This window comes from Lotus japonicus, chromosome 4 (assembly GCF_012489685.1).
Source record: "Lotus japonicus ecotype B-129 chromosome 4, LjGifu_v1.2".
Classification (NCBI taxonomy): Eukaryota; Viridiplantae; Streptophyta; class Magnoliopsida; order Fabales; family Fabaceae; genus Lotus; species Lotus japonicus.
This window is the reverse complement of record NC_080044.1, coordinates 3,537,543-3,561,697: the sequence shown is the minus strand read 5'-3', so window position 1 is coordinate 3,561,697 and position 24,155 is coordinate 3,537,543. Positions and strand designations below refer to the sequence as shown.

The 24,155-nt window shown below is 36.7% G+C and overlaps 3 protein-coding genes across 3 annotated transcripts; 2 read left to right on the top strand and 1 right to left on the bottom strand.

The window, feature by feature from the left end:
• Positions 1–590: 590 nt before the first annotated feature.
• Positions 591–1,457, top strand: LOC130714135 (protein LIGHT-DEPENDENT SHORT HYPOCOTYLS 2-like). Its single transcript, XM_057564028.1, has one exon. The coding sequence runs from the start codon at positions 677–679 to the stop codon at positions 1,232–1,234; it is 558 nt and encodes a 185-aa protein (XP_057420011.1). The 5' UTR covers positions 591–676; the 3' UTR covers positions 1,235–1,457.
• Positions 1,458–15,077: 13,620 nt separating this feature from the next.
• On the top strand, positions 15,078–16,006 carry LOC130711402 (protein LIGHT-DEPENDENT SHORT HYPOCOTYLS 1-like). The gene has a single exon (XM_057560995.1). It carries the CDS (start codon positions 15,292–15,294, stop codon positions 15,817–15,819), a length of 528 nt encoding a protein of 175 aa, XP_057416978.1. The 5' UTR covers positions 15,078–15,291; the 3' UTR covers positions 15,820–16,006.
• A 1,518-nt stretch (positions 16,007–17,524) lies between these two features.
• Positions 17,525–23,161, bottom strand: LOC130711401 (cell division control protein 2 homolog). Its single transcript, XM_057560994.1, has 9 exons — positions 23,007–23,161; positions 22,879–22,918; positions 22,604–22,788; positions 21,647–21,767; positions 20,704–20,877; positions 19,534–19,697; positions 18,432–18,519; positions 18,292–18,345; positions 17,525–17,886 (listed from the first exon to the last, which is right to left on the bottom strand). Exons 2-9 carry the CDS (start codon positions 22,885–22,887, stop codon positions 17,797–17,799), a joined length of 885 nt encoding a protein of 294 aa, XP_057416977.1. The 5' UTR covers positions 22,888–22,918; positions 23,007–23,161; the 3' UTR covers positions 17,525–17,796.
• Positions 23,162–24,155: the final 994 nt, after the last annotated feature.

Sequence of the window (24,155 nt, the reverse complement as noted above, 5' to 3'; positions counted from 1 at the left end):
GAATATAAAAAGTAAACTAGGATCAAAGTTTGAAGAAATAGTAAGATTAGAAGAGGGACTAAAATTAAACTCGCTTACAAACTCATAAACTAATTTGACTATTAATCCAAATAAATATGAGTGGAAATGATGTGTATTAAAAATGAGGTGTGAACATATTATTGTTAATTGCGATATAAGAAGTGGTCAGTAAATTACCAACTGTATGAACCATCAGAAACTCAACAGTCAAAAGTTATCGATAATTTCGTTAGACTGAACCAAAATATTTATTTGCTAGGGGTGAAAATATTCATCAGTGGAAAGAAATTCAAAACTCAACGTTTACACTTTTTATGACAACTATTTACGCCTTAGTTTAGCTTGTGTGTCCTTTAGTTTTCATCTTGCAAAATAAATTTCTAAAGATCTTCAAACTTCACTCAAAGTCTAAGTTGCTGTTATTTAGGAAAGCCAAGCAATTTAGGGGATTAGTTTATCTTAATTTCCAATTCTTGCGTGTAAACCAGTATTTCCCCATCATCTACTCCATGCAACCCTCTAATCCCAAGATCCACCAAATTCAAACCACATCTTGAATACCTTAAACACTCACATACACACAAATTCAATCTCCAATTCCAACCCAAAACTTCCAAGATAGGGAAGCACAATTATCTTCACAACTTCATAACTCATGTCAGCGGCCGCAGCGGCTGCCGCAACCGGCGCCATCTTGGGCTATAGGAACTCTTCTAGAAGCAAGCAAAGAGAAGAGTTTTTACCATTCACACCACCAAAAATGATGCATGCAGTTTCTCCTGTTGCTCTTCCTCGTATTAGCAGGTACGAGTCCCGTAAGAGACGTGACTGGAACACCTTCTGCGTGTATCTGAGAAACCAGTACCACCCGTCCTTAACTCCCTATAGCTGCAGCGACGAACACGTTCTGGAGTTCTTCCGTTACATGGACCAGTTCGGCGAAACCAAGGTTCACTTTGAAACATGTGCATACTTTGGTGACTCTTATGATCCACCAGGTCAGTGCCACCACTGTCCTCTGAAGCAAGCATGGGATAGCCTCGAAGGTATCGTAGGTCGCTTGCATGCAGCTTTTGAAGAGAGCGGTGGCTCGCCGGAGATGAACCCTTTTGGAACACGTATGGTGAGGGTGCACCTCATGGAAGTGAGAGATGTTCAAGACAGATCTAAAGGGATAGGTTATGAGAAGAAGAAAAGGAGTATGAGTTTATGACTAAATTTCTTGTCTTCAAAATTTGTCTCATTTTGATGTACCACCAATGTATTGTCTTGAATGGGTAACATTTTGCTATAGATCGATGAGTTCTTTATGTTGGTGGATAACTCTCAGTATTATAAGTGAAATGAACATTTATTTTTGGTACATCGAAAAGATAAATTGTACCCACTAGGAATCGATCCCTGGACATCCCACAACCGAACTCATATGTACCTCAGCTCCTACCACTTGAGCTATCCTACGAGGATAGTGAAATGAACATATATAGAAGTGTTTGAGTTGAAAAGAATAAGAGAATTAGGTGAATGCATCTCTGGATTCACATTATTTATCTTATTCTCATCATCATGGCCCAAGTTAACCGTGGTATTCACATTTTCGTATTCTGCTCCTGTTCAATGACAACATAGCTCCAACACATTCATGACCCCTGCTTCTTAAATGAGTTGATCATGCATTTCACATCTTCATCATCAAAAGTGTAAGACTTGTAAACTTGCGAGGATTACGTGAAACCAAAAATCTAAGTCAGATCCGAAATAACTTGGTTATGTCTAAGTTTCAACTTGTCATAAAGTTTTTTCTTGGCTTAAATAAGTTTTTGGTCCCTAACCTTTACAAAATGCTTGGTTTTCGTCCTTTGCCGGAGCAAAGGTGGGTTTTAATCCCTAACCTTTGCCAAAAGGTTTGGTTTTCATCCCTCCGGAGCTCTGGGTCAACGCCGGAGCTCCGGTGGCCCATGTGGCATGGCCACGTGGGATTAATGAGCTGACGTGGAATTTATTTTTTATTTAAATTAAAAAAAACCTAATTAATTATTTTAAACAAAATTGTTTAAAATTCTAAAAAATAAAAAAAATCTTAACTTACTTATCTTAATTTTAATTAAGTCATTAATATCTAATCCTCCTCCAAGTTCATCTCCAATGAATCAACAACACAAATTCTAGAAACAAATAAAGAAGCATCAAGAAATCCAAAAACAAAAGAAAGTTTCATAAACAATTGAAACAAATTGAATCAAGTAATATGAATTCTCCTTCCTTCAACCAAATCGCAAAGTGGATGCCTGGGTTTAAATCACAATTGGAAGCTTTGAATCTGTTCTGCAGTCCATCAGAAGACAGTTCTCAGATCTGCCCAGTGCAAATTCTCCTTCCTTCAACCAAATCGTTTTCTCCTTCCTTCCACCATCATCAATAAAGCCACCACCAAAACCACCAGCCCTCCAGAACGCGACTTCCCAACCGAACGCCTCCTCCGCCAGAAAGACACCACCTTTCTCACTGAAGCCACCTTGTTTCACCACCATGACCATCGAGCTTAAGCAAAAGCCCAGAAAATCGAAGAGCAGAACAGAGAAGAAGAGAACAGAGAAGAAGAGAAAGTAGAGAACAGACTTGATCTGGTGGTGTCACGGTGGTTCTCGATCTGCTTGATCCCTCAGTCCCGGTTCTCGATCTGGTGGTGTCACGGTGGGGACGATCTGGTTGCACCTAGTTTCGGTGAGGGGAGCTGATCGAGGGAGTTTCTCCTCTGGAGCTCCGTACCCAATTCCACCATCCAGAAGACCCTCGCCGCCCTCCCACTCTCCGACGCCGATCCCCGCCTCAAGAAAACCCTCCTCCTCCGCACCCTCCATTCCCACCTCATCAACGCTTCCCTCTCTGAAACCGCCCTTGAGATTCTCGAACTCCTCGAACAACTCCACCTCAACGACGTCGTCCCCGCCCCTGACTCCTTGCATTGCGCCTACTGCGTCGTCGCAGTTGAGTGCACCGTCAAGTACCTCGCCGCATTGACGGAGGAGGGTCGCGCTAGCGGGTTGGTCTCTGACGATTTGGAGCGGTGGAGGGACGATGTTGAGGCCGCGCTGTGGGATCCTATGGTTTCTCAGAGGATTGCAAGACGGTTGATGTCAAGGCTGCGCTGTGTGACCTGAAGGAAGGATGGGAGATCATGGGTGCTTCGTTTCTTGACTTGATGGCGACACGGTCGAAGGGGAAGGGTTTGTGCCTTGAAGGTTAATTAGGTTTTAAAAAATTTCTTTAAATTAAGATAAGTAAGTTAATATTTTTTTATTTTATAGAATTTTAAACAATTTTGTTTTAAAAAAAATTAATTAGGTTTTTTTAATTTAAATGAAAAAATAAATTCCACGTCAGCTCATTAATCCTATGTGGCCATGCCACATAAGCCACCGGAGCTCCGACGTTGACCCAGAGCTCCGGAGGGATGAAAACCAAACCTTTTGGCAAAGGTTAGGGACTAAAACCCACCTTTGCTCCGACGAGGGACGAAAACCAAGCATTTTGTAAAGGATAGGGACGAAAAACTTATTTAAGCCTTTTTTCTTAGATTATCCATGCTCATGCGTTTCATATGCATTGACCTCTTCTCGCCTTCAAACATTAAACTTTCTTGAGAAGATGACTTTGTATTTGCAGCGTGGTATGAAAGAAGATTTCTCAAATCAGACGTCTTTAGGAGACGCTTCATATATGACGCCTTTAGGAGACGCTTCTGATATGACCGTTTCAATGTGATGTCTCATCTTGTCTTCTCCTAGCCACAAAACACACGTGAATAGAGCTGGTCACGATATGTCTTTTTTATAGATGACGTCTCATTTGTGACATCTTCTAAAAAGAAATCCACCTCACCATTCATCTCACATGGTAGAAACAACCTTATGAGAGTAAAATTGTTTTCAAAGTGAACTTTTTTTCAATTTACTAGAGTAACTAGGGTAAAGAATTGAACCTTCAATCACTTGCTTAAAGGATGAAGTGTTCATTTTTTAATTATGATAAGGACTTTGGTTTTTTGGGTTTTAGTCCCCATTCGTAGTCCAGAAGATTCATTAGCCTTTTATTTTTAAGGCTTAGTGTATTCATCACTGAGAGTAATGTTGTAGGTGCTCGCACTAAGCGAGAAACTATTGGATCCAACCTTCGGAACAGGTAAACTAACCACTATGCCACATGATTTTTTTTTTTAACTTAAGATTCATTAGCTTTGATGTCTCTCTCATATTGTTACCAAATAAGCCCATTATCTATAAACACTACAAAGGAAGAAGCTAATTTCTACTGTTCACTAAGAGAGTTTTATAGCATGTGTGTTGGTGCACCATAAGGTCATGATTTGGGGTACTTTTTGGTCCTATTTTGGTGCCTTTTTGTTTCTTTTCACCGTGTGTGGTTAGGAGCTTATCTAAAAAAAACCGTGTGTGGTTAGGATACATACTTTTTGTCATTTATCTTATTTTATTTTTGTCAGAAATTTTCTGCTACAAGAGGTAATAGTTACTTGATATAAAGTAAATTAAAAAGTTAGGTTACAATAATACCCTCTATATGCTCTACCCACTTTCCTCTCTTTGAATCTGAACATCCTCTACCTTCTCCCCCCTCCTCCACCAGAATCTCAGCACCGGAAACCGCCGCGAGCACCACTGCGAGCACCACCATCGCAGACAACCCATAACTGTCTCTATTCTCCCATCTCTGCCGTGCATCCCCTTCAACAGCCGCAATGTGAGAACGAAATTCGTGCCCAGATCTTTGTTCCATTGCTGTAAATCTGGTGTTTCGGAAAAGGGAATTAATGGCTGATTTGGTGGTGGTGAAGGCATTGGCTTCCGTTTCCAGATTCCAACTTGCAAATTCACAATCCTAAGGTCAGCCATCTCTCCCAATCTGCAATTTTTTTAATTTTGGATCGAACGTTTTTCTTGAGAAATGGGGTTGGTTGAATTTGGTAAGGTAATTGAAATAATTGAATCAGATGAGGGGCACTTCTGGTATTTCATTAATAATTTTTTTCAATTTATTTAAAAGCAGGCAAAGAATACCTTTTATAACTGGTAATCTTTTTTTCTATGCCTAACCAAAACCTTTCAACATGGATTTTACTTTTCTTTTCTGAGTAATTCAAGCACGTTAAAAACTTTTCCTCCTTTATCTGATTTTTTTTTTGCCTTTATTCTACTTTCTTGAACACAGACACTGTAAGTGAACACTTTTCAATTACTTTTCTGCACCAATTCAAGTTAGGAGTATACTTTACATCACTTTTATGGTCAATTGATCCCTATATAAGGCACTCCAATTCAGATTTTTGTGGCACACACTCATACCACACAGGAAAATGAAGAGCTTTTGTATGACGCTGGAGTCAAAGGAAGAAGGTTGTTGTGGCGGAGTCCACAGTGGTGAGGGAGATTCACGGCGATGAAGCGAGACCAAAAACAGGGGCTAGAAAAGAACCTGCTTACGAAGGTGATGGGTCTTCAGCAAGGTATCCAATGCATTCAAAAATTAAGAACTTCAAAGAGATTCTATTTTTATTATTCACTTTCTGATAAATTTTGTTTATTTGGATTGATTTTTGAATGCATTCTGCAGCCAGGCCATAGTTTGTTGAAGATGCTACCACTTTTGTAAGTGGTGATACTAATACCCTTAAATTTGTCTTTATTTCTTTTTTAAATTATAGTAAGAGGTGATAGAGTTTTTGCATCTTCTTTGTTGTGTTGTTGTATCAGAATTTCAGTGCAGCAAACTCTATCCACTTCTACCCTAGGTAAAGTTCATTCCTTTTTCTATTCTAATCTTATTTTTATGACTCTTTTATCTATGTATATGAAACATTTTCCTCTTAGGCTGCATATACCTTAGTGTTGAACATGTGATAATTTCTCAAGTTTCTCACTTTGTAAATAGGAAACTGCAATTGAGGAATCTAGTGGGGTTGTGTATAAGTCAGTGGACTCAACTATTCCAAAGAAATTTCCTATAGGTATTTTCTGTGATATTGTGTGTGTTTTGAAGTTTCTCACTTTGCAAATAGGAAACTGCAAGTGTGGAACCAAGTCTTGCACCCCATATGTTATCGCTGCTGCTACCATTGTCTCTTTTTGCTGTAGCCTGAGGTTCAAGATCGCTGTTGTGCTCGGGTCTAATTATGCAGAGTTTGTTTCTGCACTTTGAGGACTGTGGAAGTAGTATATGTGGAGGTCTTTGAGGTGCTGTTGCGTGGCTCAACACTTGAAGAAGTGTGCCTTGGTATTGGATCACATGTATGGTGTTTTGTTGATTGTTGGTTTCAGTTTTTGGCTTTTCTGTTAGATTTCTTTTGCTGTCTTTTTTGTGTCTCTATGAGTTTCTTGGTGTATGCTTTGACTCATTATTTGATTTTCTGTATTGTCTCTTTGTTTTTAGCTTACTTGGGAGAGCTATGTTCCCAAGACTCTTCTATTATATCTAATATGATTATCTTTTCAAAAAACAATGATGGTTTTGGATTCTTTAGTAAAATTGATGCAGCTGGTATTGTTTGAACCAATGACATGAATGAAAATTGTTTGTGACTTGTGAAAGGTGCATATGGCATGCTTTTGAAAATCGTTGTCACTTGATATTGGGCTTGCCATAAAGGGGCTGTTTTGAAACTTGTCAAAATGATCTTGTCACCTTTTCCTTTATTTTCATAATCAGGTTTGGCAGGGTCTCACGCACCAGAAAGATTCATAGTATGTATTAATTAGTTGTTACTTGGTAGGACTTGAGGTCTTTTTAAGTGAGATAATGAAAGAGTCAGCAAATATTATATTTAGTTAAAGTTATATATTATGGAATAGGCCAAGTTGCAAATATGTTATTATCCTTATCTTGCATTTTAGACAAAAGATTGGATTCATATTCATTGAATAGTTCTGTTAGCTTGTGAATATTTTTATTCTTAAAAAGACTTGACTGGGTAATACTTGTTTGTCACTTGGTCTTACCTGTGATTCTGATTTGTTCAAATAGTGCACAGTTGTAAGTGTTTTCGTGGATGGGTCTGTTGTCACCAGAATGATAACATCAATCTTTTTTGTCAATCATAGGCACTCGACACTAGAAAATCAATGGAAGTGTTATGTTACAACTGATAATGAATAATAACTGAGTTAGGTAACATAGGCACTTGGATCCACGTTTTCATCAACCCCTCAAATTGCTTTGTAAGGTAACATTTGACTTGTAGCTTTCTATATTGTTGGTTTTTGTTATCACGTAACTTCTATTAATACATATATCCATCATGAATGATTGATTTAATTTCTCTTTGGACCTCTAGATACAAGAAGATAATGAAGAAAACTAAGAGCTATACTATAATCCTACTCAGAGAAGTGCCAACCGTTGGCTTTGCAGTACTATTATGGAGAAACAATTGGAATGCTCTTGCTTTGGAAGGACCCCATATGAAGCAAAGAGGCTTCATGAATAAAATGAATGAAAGAGTTTTGAAGGTTAGTGGCAAATGGAAAGGTTATGCTTATTTCAGTTTTAACAATTACTGCTTTCTTTTTCCGTTGGAGTTGTTTTTGAATTGGTATATGATATAATATGGATCTTCACATTTGTTCTATACTCCTTATTTTTAGAATATTATTTGATTGTGATTTTGTTGGTAAGAGCAGTTCTTGAAGCTCATTTAACGCTTTGATTTTCCAGCTAGCAAAAATATTTTGTAACACCTTTCTTTAAAGCTTACAAAATTTCATATTTGTTACCGTCCATATTGTTTCTTTCTTTTCTTATCGTTTTGAAATAATGAGTTTCTTAATTTCATCACCAAACATTTTTGTTAATTTGATGCAGACAAACAAAGAAAACACATACTTCAATGTTTGGTCCTTCAAAAGGCAATGATCTGAATTGTGAGGAAACTTTTTATTTATTCCTACTTGGGCTGGTTCATGTTTATCATGTATGTTTTCTCTTCTATGAAAATATTGTTGGCTCAACTAAGCTAAAACCTTGCTGTGGGAATGTGGTTAGGTTATGAAGAATACTGGCCTTGAAGAACTGATAGAATTAGGTTCTCAGATCTTTGGGACTGCATATCACGGAAAATGGAAAGGTACTGATGTAGAAATTGAGCAAATTAATGATAGGTGTTTTGCTGTAAAGCCTTAAGAGCAGGACCACTTGGTCTGTATCTCATTATTATTGATTTGTTTTTATTTCTATAATCCCCTACTTTCTTTGGTAATTAGGAATCTATCTTCAGTTGTTTTTTGTTTATGCATCAAGGTGAGAGATGACTTTTGGAATGAGGAAATCAAGCTGGCAGACTTGCACCATCCAAATGTGGTAGCTTTCTATGGTGTTATGCTAGATAGCCCACGAGGCTCTGTGGAAACAATAACAAAGTATATGGTTAATGGTTCTTTGAGAAATGACATGCAGAGAAATGATAGGTTATGTGTTTATGTATTTATCATAAAATCTTTCTCCCTTAAATTAAAGACACGCCAGGGGACCTGCCATTGCTGCAAGGTCCATTAAAAGTGTGCATCTCTGTTTATCAAGGTCACATGGGTGTGTCATATGCCTTATATGCCATGTTAATGCAAATATACAATTAATTGTTAAAATCTATTTGTTTGGAATGATATCTATCTAATAATGTGTACAAATTTTTTATATTTTTTTTAACGTATAAATTTGGTTGTTAATTATAATGTTTTGTTATTTGGTATTCTTTTTCTACAATTTAAAGTTTTTACTCGATTACCAAATTGAATTTTAACACATTACAAATGTATTTTGGTTCATTTAAAAAAAAATGTAATTTGGTTTTGATTAAAATTTAATGTGAAATTTATTATTATAAAATTGGTTATTGGTATAAAATTGGTTTGCAGTAAACGTGCATATCTATAAGACTCTTTTCAATATTAATCACTTAGTACTTGAGTGAGATGTAAATTAAATTAAATATGGTATAATTACTCATTGACACTTGAATCTAATAAAAACAAAAAAAAACAAGAATTATAATAGTTTAAATAACTATATCTAAACTTAGGGAGATAAATTTTTTGACATATTACACTTTGTTCTTTAGATAATTATTTTTTTTAATTTGATTATATTCTCTTTTTTCGTTAAACAAAGTTACAATACTTATCAATTGCATTATTAATCTTTAGTATATTTGATTGATAAAACACTAATTATATTTTATTAAATATTTTAGATTATAAAATAACAAATGTTTTAATTTTATAAAATTAGTGACCGTGCATCGCACGGGTAACTACCTAGTAAAGTTACATAGAAAGTTTCAAAAGAATGGTACGAAAAATTTCTTGGTTCCACAAACTCTTGACAATTTAAATATTTTGAACTCCGGACATTCTAAATTTTTAGAGGTATATATTTTCTTCAATTACTAAAAAAAACAAAAATTACCTTATTTGAACCTAACCATGTATAATTATATATTATTCTGTCATATGGATTGGGAAGGGAAAGGTTCAGAGATTAATATTTAAAAGGTGTAATTTATTTTTCCGATGTAAAAAAATTCATATTTATTATTATTATCTATTATAACAAAACAATATAATATATATATATATATATATATATATATATATATATATACTATCTTAAGGGCGAAATATGTTTTCAGTTTCCAAGCTAATAAACTTAATCAGAAATAGTCGATAAGAAAAAAAAAACTTTTTAGGCTTAATACATCAGAAGGTCCCTGAAATTGTAAAGGGAATCAGTTCCAGGACCTGTAAAATTTTTGCATCAAATTGGGTCCCTAAGAAATTTTTTTTAATTCAATTAAGGCCAAAGTGTGCCAGCTGCTGATGTGTCTTAAACTTTTTTTCCACATGGCTTTTATAATTTTTTTAAACACCATTTAATATTTTTATTTTATTTTCCAACTCATTTCCTAAAAAATAAAACCTAAATCTAATTACCCTTCAATTCACCCAAATTATAGAAAACCTACAACCCAGTTCCAACCTCTTCCTGGTTCAACCCTTCCATTCCCCTCTCCAGAACCTTCATTGCTTCGCTCCTCAACCTGTCGCCGCTCTCCCTCACCCACCGGAGCTCCTCGTCTACGGCGTCGATGCCGGCGAGGTCGTGCTCGTCGCAGAGGCTCAGGATCATGGAGTGGAACTGCGCGGCCTTGGCGAGGTCGAGCTTATCCGGATCGGCGGCTGCCATGAGGTCTCGGAGCTTCTTGCAGAGGCGAGGGTGTGGAAGGAGTGCTGGAGAAGCTCGGTGGTTCCGTGGAGGTTGGAGAGGTGGGAGGTTTTGGTAGCGATTGAGCGGTGAGGTTAGGAGAGTTCAGATCGGAGGCGGCGTTGGGAGGATTGGAGGGAGGAGAGGAGGGTGGAGAGGGCGTGGTCGGCGTGAGGAGAGATGGGAGAGGAGGTTGTCGTGGCGGGAGAGCAACTCGGAGCGGAGCTGGATCTCGAGGAGGTGGATCGCGTTGTGGAGCTTCTCAGTGGTGGAATCTGGTTTGTGATTTTGTACTGCTTGCCAGCACACAAAAGAGGGGTTGAATCTGGTTTGTGATTTTTTAATGAGCTAGAAGTTTTGTGATTTTTTAATGAGCTAGAAGTTTTGTGATTTGGTTCACATATCATGTTTATGATTTAAAACATAAATGTTCATTTTGATGGGTTGTCCAGCTTGAAGATTGTGGCTTCTTGACATTCAGAGCTTTTATGTGAAGAAACCTTGATTTGAAATCAGTATTTGACTCTTTGGTGGTTTGGGGCTGAAGATGAAGACGATGAGTGATGTTGAATTTGTGGTTGTTTTTGGGTGATGTTGAATTTGTGGTTGTTTCTGGGTTTGAGGATGAAGATGAAGATGGTGGTTGATGTTAGATTTGTTGTTGATTCTGAGGATTTTTTTTTCTTCTGAATTTGTTGTTGTTGATTCCATGGAGATTGAGGGAGATAAGATTAAAGATATAATTAGGATAAAAGTTAAATAAATTGGAATTTTTTAATTTTTAATTTTTCTCTTTAAATAAATGAGATGAGTTGGAATTATTTTTTTTTTAATTAAAAAAAATTATAAAAGCCACGTGTAAATTATGACTAGGACAAAATTGAGGTCTGGCACACTTTGGCCTTAATTGAATTAAAAAAAATTTCTTAGGGACCCAATTTGATGCGAAAATTTTTCAGGCCCTGAAACTGATTCCCTTTACAATTCTAGGGGCCTTTTGATGTATTCCAACTTTTTAAAACACATTTCAACGTAACTATTTATCTGTCGACATGTATTTTCATTAATCAATCACCAATAAATATTAATAGAGAATCGATTTTGATAATCTTCCTCCTCCCTTCTCTTTTTGTGCTACCACCCAACCCCATCTTCTTCTTTTTACTCCTCCCATCCAACACCACCACTACCATAAAAAAAAGTATTTTTAGGAACTTTTTTAAATTTAAATGTATAAATCAAGGACCGAAAACATATTTAACATTAGCTTTAAATCTATATGAGTAATGTGTAATATATTGTACCAAAACGTATCAACTCAAAAATCCTATATTTTTACTAATAAAATCTTAACAAACACACACAAAAGCTTATCTTGTGAAAGTACAAAGTCTAAGATACTATTATTTAGGAAAGCCAACCAATTCAAAGGATCAGTTTATCTTTATCTTTAATTATTTCGCAACAACTAACAATTTTTCCCATCAACTTTAATTCACACAACCCTCTATTCCCATCCAACAACCCTACCGCAAACCTCACTCAGCACCACCACCAACATATAAAAACTATTTCGGATTCAAGTGCATAAGTCAGAGAACGAAAAACATAATCGATCTTATCTTTAATCTTTTAATGAGTATTATATCCAAACATAATGTATCAATTCAAAAATCCTATATTTTTACTAGCAAAGGTTAAATGTATAGAGGGACAGATGAGTCTGGGTGAAGGAGATGGATGAGAAATATTATGTCAGATCAGCTTATGAAAAAGTTGTTACAGTGTCTCATCAATGTAATTGCCTTGGATGGAAGATTTTGATTAATAGGATTCAAACCAATGATAATTTAATTAAAAGGTCTATGTCAATTGCTGACCCACGTTGTTCGTTGTGCAGTGGCGAGGATGAATCTGTCTTTCATCTATTTTTTTAATTGCTCGTGTGTGTGGCGGGTGTGGGGCTTGGTGTGTCAATGGCTGGGTCTTTATTTTGTTTCACCTATATCTGCGAAGGAACATTTTGTTCAATTTGCTGGATGTAGTTTGCTTAGTAACAAGGCTGGGCTATCTTTGATTTGGTTGGTAGTAGTTTGGCAAGTATAATGGGGAAGATATGAGGCAATTTTTCGTGGGGTTGAGTTTGTTCGAGCAACAATCTTAGAGGAATACTCATCTTAGAGCAAGTTAAGTTGAAAGCTTGGAAATGGTTAAGGGCCAAAAGTAGACACTTTTCTCATGCTATTATATCTGAATGGTTCAATGAACCAATGTAATGCATTTCTGATATGTGATGGGGTTTATCATTTATTCTTGCTCTGGTGGGTCTAGAAGGTTCTAAGCTTCTAAGCTTCATCTCACTATCATATTATTTGTATCTCCTTCAACTATCTCCAATGCTATCTTTCTGGCCATCCATGCTCTCCACCTAGTGATCCCAGTTGCATACCCAACCTTGAATTGATCAACAATCTCATTAAGTTTCACCTTTCTTGAAATTCTGACCTTGTCCACAAGCTTGCTGGCCACCCATTTAGATGATGCACATTTGTTGTTAAAGACCCTGCCACAGGTATGTGTTGCAACTAAGGTTTTGATGGAGAATGTTTGCTTCCCACCAACCTTACTACACAGCATTACAAACTTACATTCAAGGTTCTTGCATACAGCCCTTACACTGATTGTGTCATTTTTCTCAAACCTAACCGACCTCCCATTTAACACTGAATGGTCTATTGCAGCTCGTTTGAACTCATCCAATGATGTGAATTCCATGCCCACCTTGAACTTGAACTCTGCCCTCATGTCTTCTTTGTGAAACCTTGGATAATTTATCTTGACTCCATCACTTTCATCACCACTTGACATGCTATCCAAATCCTCACTCCGCCACCCATCAGCCATCTCATGGTCACCATGAAAACCAGATTCTTCCCCTATACCATTATCATTAGGCTCATCATAAATACCAAATTTTCCAGCAGCCATGACCTTTAATTGTTTTCTCAGCAATGCTTCAGCCACTCCAATGTTAGGGTCCTCAAAACCATCATCAATATCTTGTTCCCTCCCCTCTTCAGTATCACTGAAGTGGATACCATCCACTGAATTCTCAGTATCAGAAGATTCCTCACTGTCAATCATTGGTGCTTTTCCTCTAATTGCTTTGATAGCAGCAGCAGCAACTTCTTCTTCATTCACAGCAACTTCTTCCTCAGTCATATGCACCCCAGAAGGACCACTACCATTCACATTCACTAGAACTTCTTCTTCATCACTTGAAACCAACAACAACTCAGGGAGGCGCCTCTTATTTGCTGGGCGATCACCCTTCTGCTTTGATGGAGCTTGCTTTTTTGCTGGGGGATCAACCTTCTTCTTAGGTGGAGGTTGCTTTTTTGATGGCTGGTCAACCTGCTTACTTGCTGCAGGGTTAACCACTTTCACTGCAGGCTTGGGCTTCATAGCTGGAGGCTTGAAAGGCTTGTTTGGCCCATCCTTAGGTGGTGGCTTGTTCACAGCAACATCATGCTCATTTCTCTTACCATCCAGAAACTTCAGTAAATCAACTGGTGACCTAGGAAGGTCTTCAGAATCATGCTCCACAAATAACTCCAAGTCAACCCTGTGTTCAGCAGCATAAGTAGCACACACCATAGCCTCATTATCTGTCAACACAGGCCTAATCTTATGACTCTCCACATCCTCTTGTGTCCTCCTGAATACCTTGTACTTGCCCCTTGTATAGCCCAGGTCTTTGACATAATCAAGACAGTCAAAATAGCACCACCTGTCAACTTCAAGGTCATTATATTCATGAATGCCTCCTTCTCTATAGTGCAGATAAGGCTCAGAAACAAAGTGACCCATATGATGAATCCTCATATTGAAAGACATATGTTCAACAGAATGACAATAATGGGTAATCAGATGGTGAACCGAGAAATTCTTGTTAACAAATTAAAAAAAAACCCGATTAAGAAACCCTAGAACAACAAATGACATTTAAGAAACCCAAAATCGAAATACCAAAACCCTTAAACGAAAAACCTAACACGAAATCCCTTTTCGAAAACCCTAAAATGAGGATGTAGCATGAACCAGACTCAACAGAATGTAGCATGAGGAAGTGAAACCCAGCATATGAACACAAAGGAGCAGTGGCACTAACCTTCGCAACGTCGTCTTCGTGCTTCCTCGATGGTGGAAGCTTCGTCGACGATGGTGGCAGCGGCGGAGACTACGATGCTTGCACAGTGAAGGTGAGAGGTGAAGTATGAGAGGGATAACAAGTGAAGATTGTGAAATTTTGGGGGCAGTTTCTATTGTTATATGGGTTTAGGATTATTTGATTAGGGTTTTCATTCTTTTTATTTAAATTATGTTAATTTCTTAATTTGTAAGGTTTTTTTTTAATTTTTTAATTTTTTTCCACATCAGCTTCATTAATTGACGTGGCAGGGCCACGTGGGCAAAATATGACAGGTGTCTACGGCGGTCAACGCAACCACTCCGACAGGGACGATTTCCAAACGACGGTCATAGTCTGAGGTCCTCATCCGGAAGTTACGCCGGGAGGGACGAAAACCGGATTCCGACCAAAGTTTAGGGACGAAAAACATATTTAACCCTACTTTTTATAATGGGTTGGCGTACACTCTTAGTTAATACTATATTTTTGCAAAAAAACACTAAAGGTTAAAGGTTTATCTATCTTAACTTTTTTAAAAAAAAATATAAAAAAGTTTATCTATCTTCTTGAAACTTTGTGTGAAAGTACAAAGTCTAAGATGCTATTAATTAGGGAAGCCAACCAATTCAAAGGATGAGTTTTTCTATATCTCCAATTATTCCGTAACAACACACTATTCCCCACCACCTTAATTCACTCACCCCTCTATTCCCAAGATCACACATCAAATACAAAACCACAAATTCAATATCCAAAAACTAAAAAATAGGGAAACCCAATAATTCCCATCATCCAAATTTCACAACCTTAACATGTCAGCCGCCGCAGCAGCCGCGGCCGCAGCCGGCGCCGCCGTATCCTACCGGAGCAACTCCCCTGAAAACTACAACCAAACTGAAGAGTTTTCACCATACACACCACCACAAACGACGCAATTCTACCCTGTTGCTCGTCCTCGTTTTAGCAGGTACGAGTCCCAAAAGAGACGTGACTGGAACACGTTCTGCGTGTACGTGAAGAACCACCATTCGCCATCATGTCACTGCGATGGCGGCGAAATCGTTCTGGGTTTCCTCCGGTACATGGATCAGTTCGGCGAAACCCAGATTCACTCTGAGAATTGTGAGTATTATGGGGATTCGTACCCACCTGGTCCGTGTCCTTGTCCTCCGAAGCAATCGTGGGATGCTCTTGATGGAATCGTGGGTCGGTTGCTTGTGGCGTTTGAAGAGAACGGTGGGTCGCCGGAGATGAACCCGTTCGGGGAAAGAGTGGTGAGGGAGTATCTCAGGGAAGTGAGAGATGCTCAAGCTAGAGCTAGAGGTTATGAGAAGAAATAATTAGGTTTAGATAACAGCAAAATGGGTAGATGATGATCATGATCATGATCTGGGGATAATGATGGAGGGGCAATTGTTTCTACAAATTTTCTAGCATTCTTTGGATTAGTTTTCTTTTCTTTTCTTGCTATTTTTCAGAATCAATTTTATATGAAACTGAAAAACTAATGTGAGTTTCTGATCAAAATTGATTTTGCGAATTGTTGAAGGATTTTTAAACCTACATTTCGTATCTCATGTTTTGATTGTGATGCATATCCTTTGTTGGCTGGAATTGTAAAATGGTATTAGGTTGGCAGCTTTTAAAAGTTTAGTGTCTAATATTAGGGCAATTCTAAGGTGGACTACTATTGATATGCTTATGAACCTTGATTTTACTATTACTATTTAGTAAGTGTTATTTACAAACTCTTTATCTGTTATAAATAAGGTGTTGATCTAATGGTAAATAAGCTAGACTTCCGCAAAAATGAGAGCATCGGGAAAGAAATTTGTTGTGAGGGATATGACAACTGCTCCCAAATCAGTTGCGACATCTGTCAAAAGACAAAAAATATATTCTTTATGTGTTAAACCTACTTGTGAACTAATAAGTGCACTAATGTTTTTGAGACCTAATTGAAAATGTCATCTTTCATGCTATTTAACAAAAAACAATTTAGACATATGAAGTTGAGTTAATGTGAAAACTATAGATTCAAAATTATCATTTCTATTATAATTACATTTTTTTCACTAAGGTTTTTCCATAATTGGCAGTCATGAGACTCACGTTAAGTGAGGTGGATATCTCAACAAATGTATTTCCATACACAATATCTTAAAAGCATGTAATTAGTCTTAAAAATATTTCACTTATCTGAGAGAGATGTTCTAAATACTTTTTATGATAATTCCAAAAAACATACTTGAGCATATGAAACTATATAGAAATATTCTAATATTTTATTATAATCTAAGATTTGAAATAGATTTTTAGATCAGTCTTTACATTTAGAATGTGCTTGTGAGTTGAATTTTGGAGGGGAGAGAAGGCGAGAGAAAGGCTTATGAGAAACCTCCCCTTATTTGAGTTTTTTATTAAGAGGTAAAGGGTTTGGGAATTTCTTAGAACCCCTAAAAGACTCTCCTATAGTTATTTTATAGAATTGTCCAAAATTGGGAGGTTTTGAGAAATTTTTAACTTTCAAACAAAGAGAGGGCATAACACGCCGCCTCCCTCCCCTCAAAGTCTTCCCATTCCCTCCATCCGAAACTCACAATCACGCGCTTAAGAAAAGATCAAACCTCAACAATTAATCTAAACATGCCAACAGGTGAAACTCAAATTATAGTTTGAAACATGAATCAAACTCAGACATTCGAAAATTCAGTCGCAAAATCTATTTTCATCCCTAATTGTAATATGCTCCCACGATCTCTAATCATCCCAATATCAAATGGTAGTGCTTCTATCTAGGAAACATCATAAAACTGAACTTTAATATGTCATCTACTTACATACGATACGATTTTCGTAAAAAATAATTTGAGGAATGAGGAACACCAACTAGAACCTTCAGCTAACACCTTATATCAGAGAAACACAAACAAAATATACAGAACACATAAGAATCTTTCTCAATTGTCAAAATATATAACTAGTTTTTATTTTTGATACTGAATTACATAGCCCGGTAAATTTTAACTTTCAGGGGAAAAATCATTTCGGACACTACATACATAGATGCATTATATATTGAGAAAGCAAATAAAAGCAGCATTCAGCACTCTGCCTATCATACACCAAACAAATAAAAATTTGCTTGTATCACACTCAAGTTGAATCTAACAAAAAAGAAATCTGTAAGAACAAATAAATGAAATATTACTTGGTCCAAAAGCATTGAAGAAAATAGCAAGCATAGCACACGTTTCTCAGTCTCAAAACCCATAAAAGTTACACATTAATATAGACACCTCTCTCGTGAAGAGAAATCATGGTACGAATTTAATATCTTTGAAGTATTCATGCTCAAGAGCGCTCCTGGCAGTAACTCTTTTGGTGGGATCCAAGCGAAGCATATTCTGTAATACATATTACACACATTAAGGTAAGCAACAAAGAAAATCAATGAAAACCACTTTTAGCAAGGGCATAAACTTGCATGTTAGTATCTAAAGTGAAGACAGCTTAAAAAATGCAAAATTTGGACTGATGTAGAGGACTGAAAAAATCATATGAAGTAAATTCAAATATGATCTTTCATTTAGAAAACATTGTTACCATATAATCCCACTATAAAGGTAGTAAAGAGTTTCTGCTTCAGAATGTATTTCTAATCTTACATCCATTTCCAAAAGAACAAAAAGTATGGTCTCTTCATTTCTGATGAAAAACAAATAACCTTTGGTTTCATTTTATCACCATTATAGAGAAATATATCCTTTATTTTATCATTTTACAGATAATATATCTAATGTTGTACTTACAGAAAGAAGATCAAGACCAGCTGAGTCAAGATTTGGGACCACAGTTGCCAGGTCCTACAAAATGCAAAATTAAGTTAAACATAGCAATGAAAAACCAACATTAATCAATGCAAGTTAGAGGCAAGCATCCATTTAATTACCTTAGATGGCCACTTGGGAAAGGCTGATTTAAAATCAGGCAATGAAGTCACTCCAGGCCATGTATCTTCATTTGGTGTGCCCATGATTCTTCATATAAGGAAAGATGTGTAAATATTTACGCATACTATATAGCATTGTTTATTTATCTGTGACATGTCAGTTTGGAAGCAAAAGTATATTGTTCCCCTTATATAGATTGCAATACCTACAGTATAATGGCCTCTAGATAAAAAGTTTAATTAAAAGGGAACTTTAATTAAAAATATGATGAACGTTTACAGCTTTGGCTGACAATCACCTACAACTACAAGTTACCAAACTATGCTTACATCCCTCAAGCAGTAGTAGATGTCTAATCAAAATACTTTACAGCAAAAGAAAACTATATATAAAAATGGTTTAGGCACAAAAAAATCCAAAAACCAGATGTGGTGAAGTGTAGACCAGACAAATATATAATAACCCCAGCTCTTATAATATGAAAATGTAAAATATCAAATCAAGTATTATATAAAATAAAAAATTCTAATATTTTTTCTTTATTGATATAGGTGCTTTAGGCTGGTGCCTGATTTACCCTTCAGCCACCTGCAAGACCCTGTCAAGCTGTCAATCATTCCAAGAAACTATTTAAAACCGAAACCAAGATGATTACCTCAAAGGCATTCATTATGCACTATCATATATGCAACTAAAAATTCCATAGATCCTTGAAATCATAATCTTCCTTGGAAAGCACTAAAAGCATCTAGGGGTCATCACATAGCTGATATCTGAAATAGTTAGCTCTTGGTAAAACTCTTTTAGCTAATCATTCATATTACTTGCATAGATACTTAAAAGCATTACATATATATGTTCAGATTCTCCCATCACAACCTCTATCAATTAAAAATTGAGAAAATATTTGCAACCTCCCTAATCCCTATTATTAAGATTGATGTACAGTTGCAAAATCCCAGTACATATCTGTCTCATACTTCCAATTTAAGTATAGAGACTGTTAGTGGAATTTATGGGGAACTCTTTGATAAGTTCTTAGCTCGCAGAATTCAATATGATTTCAAAATAACTGAAATTTATCACAAAAAATCTATTCACCTGAATATTTTAAACAATTCATCGATCTCAGAGTCCCCAGGGAATAGAGGTCGTTGGTTTACCATCTCTGCAAATATGCATCCCACTGACCAAACATCAACTGGGGTAGAATAATGACGGGATCCAAGCAAAATTTCTGGAGCTCTGTACCATAATGTCACCACCTACAACAAATCAGAAAAACTATAATGTAAAAACAAGAATATATATTATGTTTTTTAGAGTTCAACTACCATTTTACTTTTCACAAGATTTAAGCTACTTAAAGAATCTAATCTTGTATATCAATCTCTTTAGTAACAATTTAACAACTTCAGTTGTTTCATTCGGAAAAAATAATAATGAAGATTACACACTAAAACTAATATGTAGTATGTACATAAAAATAGCAAAAAGAACATGGAGCACGGGATTACTTGTAGAATTCATACTGCCAATATCAACTTAAATATTTCATGTATTGTAATATTCAAATTTATGAGAAAGGCGACAATCTCAAGTTCTCAACATTAGTAGATGCATAATATAAAACATATCAATAATCTTTCAGAGTTTGTAAGATGAAACTTCTTTATGTTAATATGAAAACTTATGAAGAAAATTGATTTCCTATGAGTCAGTTATGACCACACTATGGTTAAGTTCACGTTATCCCTAGAGAGAACAGTAGGAATTAACATTCTATTCAGGATTTTAAATTGCGTCCTATCAAGTATTAGAATCCAAATTTTCAGCAAACCCGCTGAGATAAAGGTCATTCTTATTAGCCTCTCTTATAGCTTTCCCAGTTCACCCCCCCCCCCCCAACCTTTTTTAATCTAGTCATCGTCCTTCGGTCCACTTTTTTCACAAATCAGCGGTCTACTAAAGCCTCTATTATGCTCAATTAAATTATAAGTAAATAAAGAAGAAGAAAAAAGAACTAGAGCCTCTACTATTGGTCTTCCTCTAGCTGTCTAGCATAAGCAAACCACCTTACACAAGTTTCCCATAATCTTCTCCTCAATTTAATAATAACTAAATAATGAAGAAGAAAAGATAAAGCCACTATTATTGGTCTTCCTCGGCCCTCACACATAATTTAAAAGAAATCTTGAGGTTTTGATGTAAATGTACAAATTGGATTATCTCCACAAATGACCAAAAGCCAATATAAGGTAGCAAACAAACCTCATGTGTAAATGTTCTAACAGGAATTCCAAATGCCCTAGCCAATCCAAAATCTGCAAGCTTTAGAGCATTGTTGCTGCGATCTATCAATAAATTCTGTGGTTTCAAATCTCGATGAAGAACTCTATGTGAATGACAGTAAGCAATGCCACAAAGAATTTGATAAAGGAACATCTGCACAAGCCAGAATAAGATCATCTCTTTTTGAATCCAAGAGTAAATATATTCATATTACTGATATATGATAATGTGGAAATATATAGTCAGGATAAACATACAAACATGCAAAGATGCTCATGCTCATATAGTTCAAAACTGAAGAGGTAGGCAATGAGAAGGGGAGGAAAATATACATAAATAAACAATTTGTAAGTCCATAAGTATCTTTATTGCCATACTGCAATGATTTGAACCAACAAAGTTACTTCAGATAATATTTGAACAAACATGCAACCAAAATCTGAAAATGAATAAGATACAATTAGCCTATTCGCCCAGTTTATTGTTTCTTAAGAACAGAGAATTCCACAAAGAACCTTCAGTTTCAAAAAGCACTTAACAGTCCCAGTCAGAATGCTAAAGGCCAAACTTAACCAATCCATCACTCGTCTGCGGAAATAGGGAACTTTTATGGGAAAAGTCATACCAATTAATTGCTATCCACATAACTAGTAATTCATCACAAAATTCATGAGACATGTATAATATGCATAGACATGCATTTGACAAGCTATAGCTATGTTGCCAACCATAATGTTATTTAATCATCACTAGTTCTCATATATGTTTAATTTAATTAATGGAAAGACAAGACAGAGGATAGTAAAACCATACAGTCAATGGCTGGGTTGCATTTCTTGCTCACTCTTATAAAAATTGAACTTTTCATTACAAAAAGCACAAAAATAGCTGAAGAAAAGAAAAATAGAGATGTCACACACACCTTTACTTGTCGTGGATCTTTTGAAAATTCTGGAGAAGAATCCATATGCTTCTTTAGATCTAAGTCAAGGTATTCAAAAACCAGATACAATCGCTTCTCACTGTGCACAACATCCTGCAACCTGTCATCCACATAAGTACCATCCGTAAATAACCCAATAAAGAAACGGCTAGCCAGAATAACATCAGGACAACAATATATGAAGTAAATGAAGCAACATAATTAAAGGAACTGAATTAAGCAGGTTTTGTTGGGGCATCCAGCCCAAATGGAATCTATATCACTTAGGGGCATTATGCTGGGACCTAGAAAACCACAGGGACATTAAGTATGGATTTTCAGTGACAGAAGAAGCAGGATGCAGTGATGCACAAATGAAAGTGTTTACACAATCATTGATGCATCCAGCGCTCACCTACATGAACAATTCCCAGTTGTAGGGTCTGTTGGATGATATCTTCAGACAACATTACCAGTTGATAAAACCCCAAACATACACATTAACTAAATGGATTTTTAGTATCAGAAAACAGGTTAACACTAGACAGGGGGGCAGAATTGTGAAGAACACGGATCACATGACAATGTAACAATATACATATCCAGCACCGTAGTGACCATGAAAATACACAGACTTGTTCAATGAACAAATGCATAAACTATCAACAACATCATAATACACCAACATAATCACCCACTCCAACAAAGACGCATAAAGCCAATCAAACCACCAGCCTTTCACATCATCTATGATAATTTAGCAGCTAAACACTGATGATCTATGACTGTACTACATGTAGCAGTTATATTCTAAAAAACTGCACATAATGAACCCCCATTTCGAGACGCTGAACATTCACAATCCTATTTTCCTAATTCGTAATCCTACAGGATGAACAAAATTCTTGGTCAACCCATCAATTTCATGATCAATATCAAACACATTACACAGAATACCTAACAATGTTCCTGTGCTGCATTTCTTTCAAGAGAGAAATCTCACGAATGGCGGTGCTGGGAACTCCCTCATCTTCCTGCTCGAGGCGAATCTTCTTCAACGCGATGGTCTCGTTGGTGACACGGTCCCGGGCCTTGTAAACAACCCCGTAGGTTCCTTCACCTATCTTCTCAACCTTCTCGTACTGCAAAAAACACACACAAACACATAAACAATCGGCGAGTATTTCAACAATCATGAGAAAAACACAAAGTTCGGAGTTCAAAACGCAAACCTGTTCCATCAAACAAGCTCTGTGAATCCAAAGCGAGATTCTACATAACAACAGAGAGGAGAAAAATCAAAGGGGGAAATCAGAGCAAAGAGAGAACAATTGAAGAAGAAGAAGATCTGAGAAGTTACCTTTCAGAGCAGAAATGGCGAGGGTGTGGCGCGAGCGACGGTTACAGTGTGCAGTAGAAGCTCTCTCTCAGTCTTGCAGCCCCCTTTCTGGTCTCTCTTTCTCTGACTCCTATTGTCTGTCTCAGCCTTTTATTCTCAATTTTGTTACCAATGTTTTGGAAACCGGACCGTATGGGTAAAGTCGATCGGTCGATCCGACCGGGTACATGTCACATTGACTATAGGTGGCAATGTAAGTCAACTTGCTTCACTCTATCCTCGCCACCAACTCCTCATGGTTCTGAAAACTGGACCGAATTGGTTCAGTCGATCTCGATCTGACTGGGAACATGTCACATGAATAGAGATGACAATGTAAGTCAACTCGCTCCGGCCTATCCTCCCAACCAACCCCTTCCTAGCCTACATTATTCTTTTAGATTTTGTTACCACATATGTACTTCACATTAATAAGCGTGACAAAACATGTGAATTCGTCCCGCGCTCTATCTTCGCTACCAACCCCTTATAAATGGTAGTGGGTTGATCTCACGTCGGAATTTGAGTTTAACCTTACATTTCTTCTCGTTTGGAGGTGAACTGGCAAGTTAGTGCGTTAGTCCGTAAAAAAACATAGGCCTAATCTTCTGAAACGAGATGAGTTGATAGATTGGCTCACCTAAAACGACTAAAAGGATAAAGAAACATATAAGAAAGTAATAAAAAATATTAAAACTTAGCAAATTATATATATATATAAATAAAAAGCCAACCCATCTCCTTGGAGGATTAGGCGGAGCAAGTTAAAGTGGGTTTGGGACTCCAGCTCACCTAGCTCTGGCTAGGCAGGTTAAGTTAATTGACGCAATGTTTCAAACTTGTTTTACCATCATCTCTATATCTCAGGCAATCATATTTAACTTTTGTATGACTTCAAGTATTTAAGGTAATTAGTCCCTTTGTATCTTGAAAGATATACGGTTGATCACATTAACCATTCTACTATGAAAATTGGCAAATTAGTTTCTGGCTCATTCAAATGTCGATCATGTTAGTCTGACTATCTATCTCTGTCTCCAAAACGTGCTTACATGGTCATTAATGTGCTTGTATAACCGTTTACGTACCTAGTGTGTGTCCTACGTGACATTGTTGATCTGGATCCAAGAC

Coding starts and splice junctions, on each gene's coding strand:
- LOC130711401 (XM_057560994.1), bottom strand. Junction 20,878..21,646: donor AAGATCCACGACAAGTAAAG/GTGTGTGTGACA, acceptor TGGCTTGTGCAG/ATGTTCCTTTATCAAATTCT. Junction 19,698..20,703: donor TTAGAACATTTACACATGAG/GTTTGTTTGCTA, acceptor GATTTGTTGTAG/GTGGTGACATTATGGTACAG.
- LOC130711402 (XM_057560995.1), top strand. CDS start 15,292: ATGTCAGCCGCCGCAGCAGCCGCGGCCGCAGCCGGCGCCGCCGTATCC.
- LOC130714135 (XM_057564028.1), top strand. CDS start 677: ATGTCAGCGGCCGCAGCGGCTGCCGCAACCGGCGCCATCTTGGGCTAT.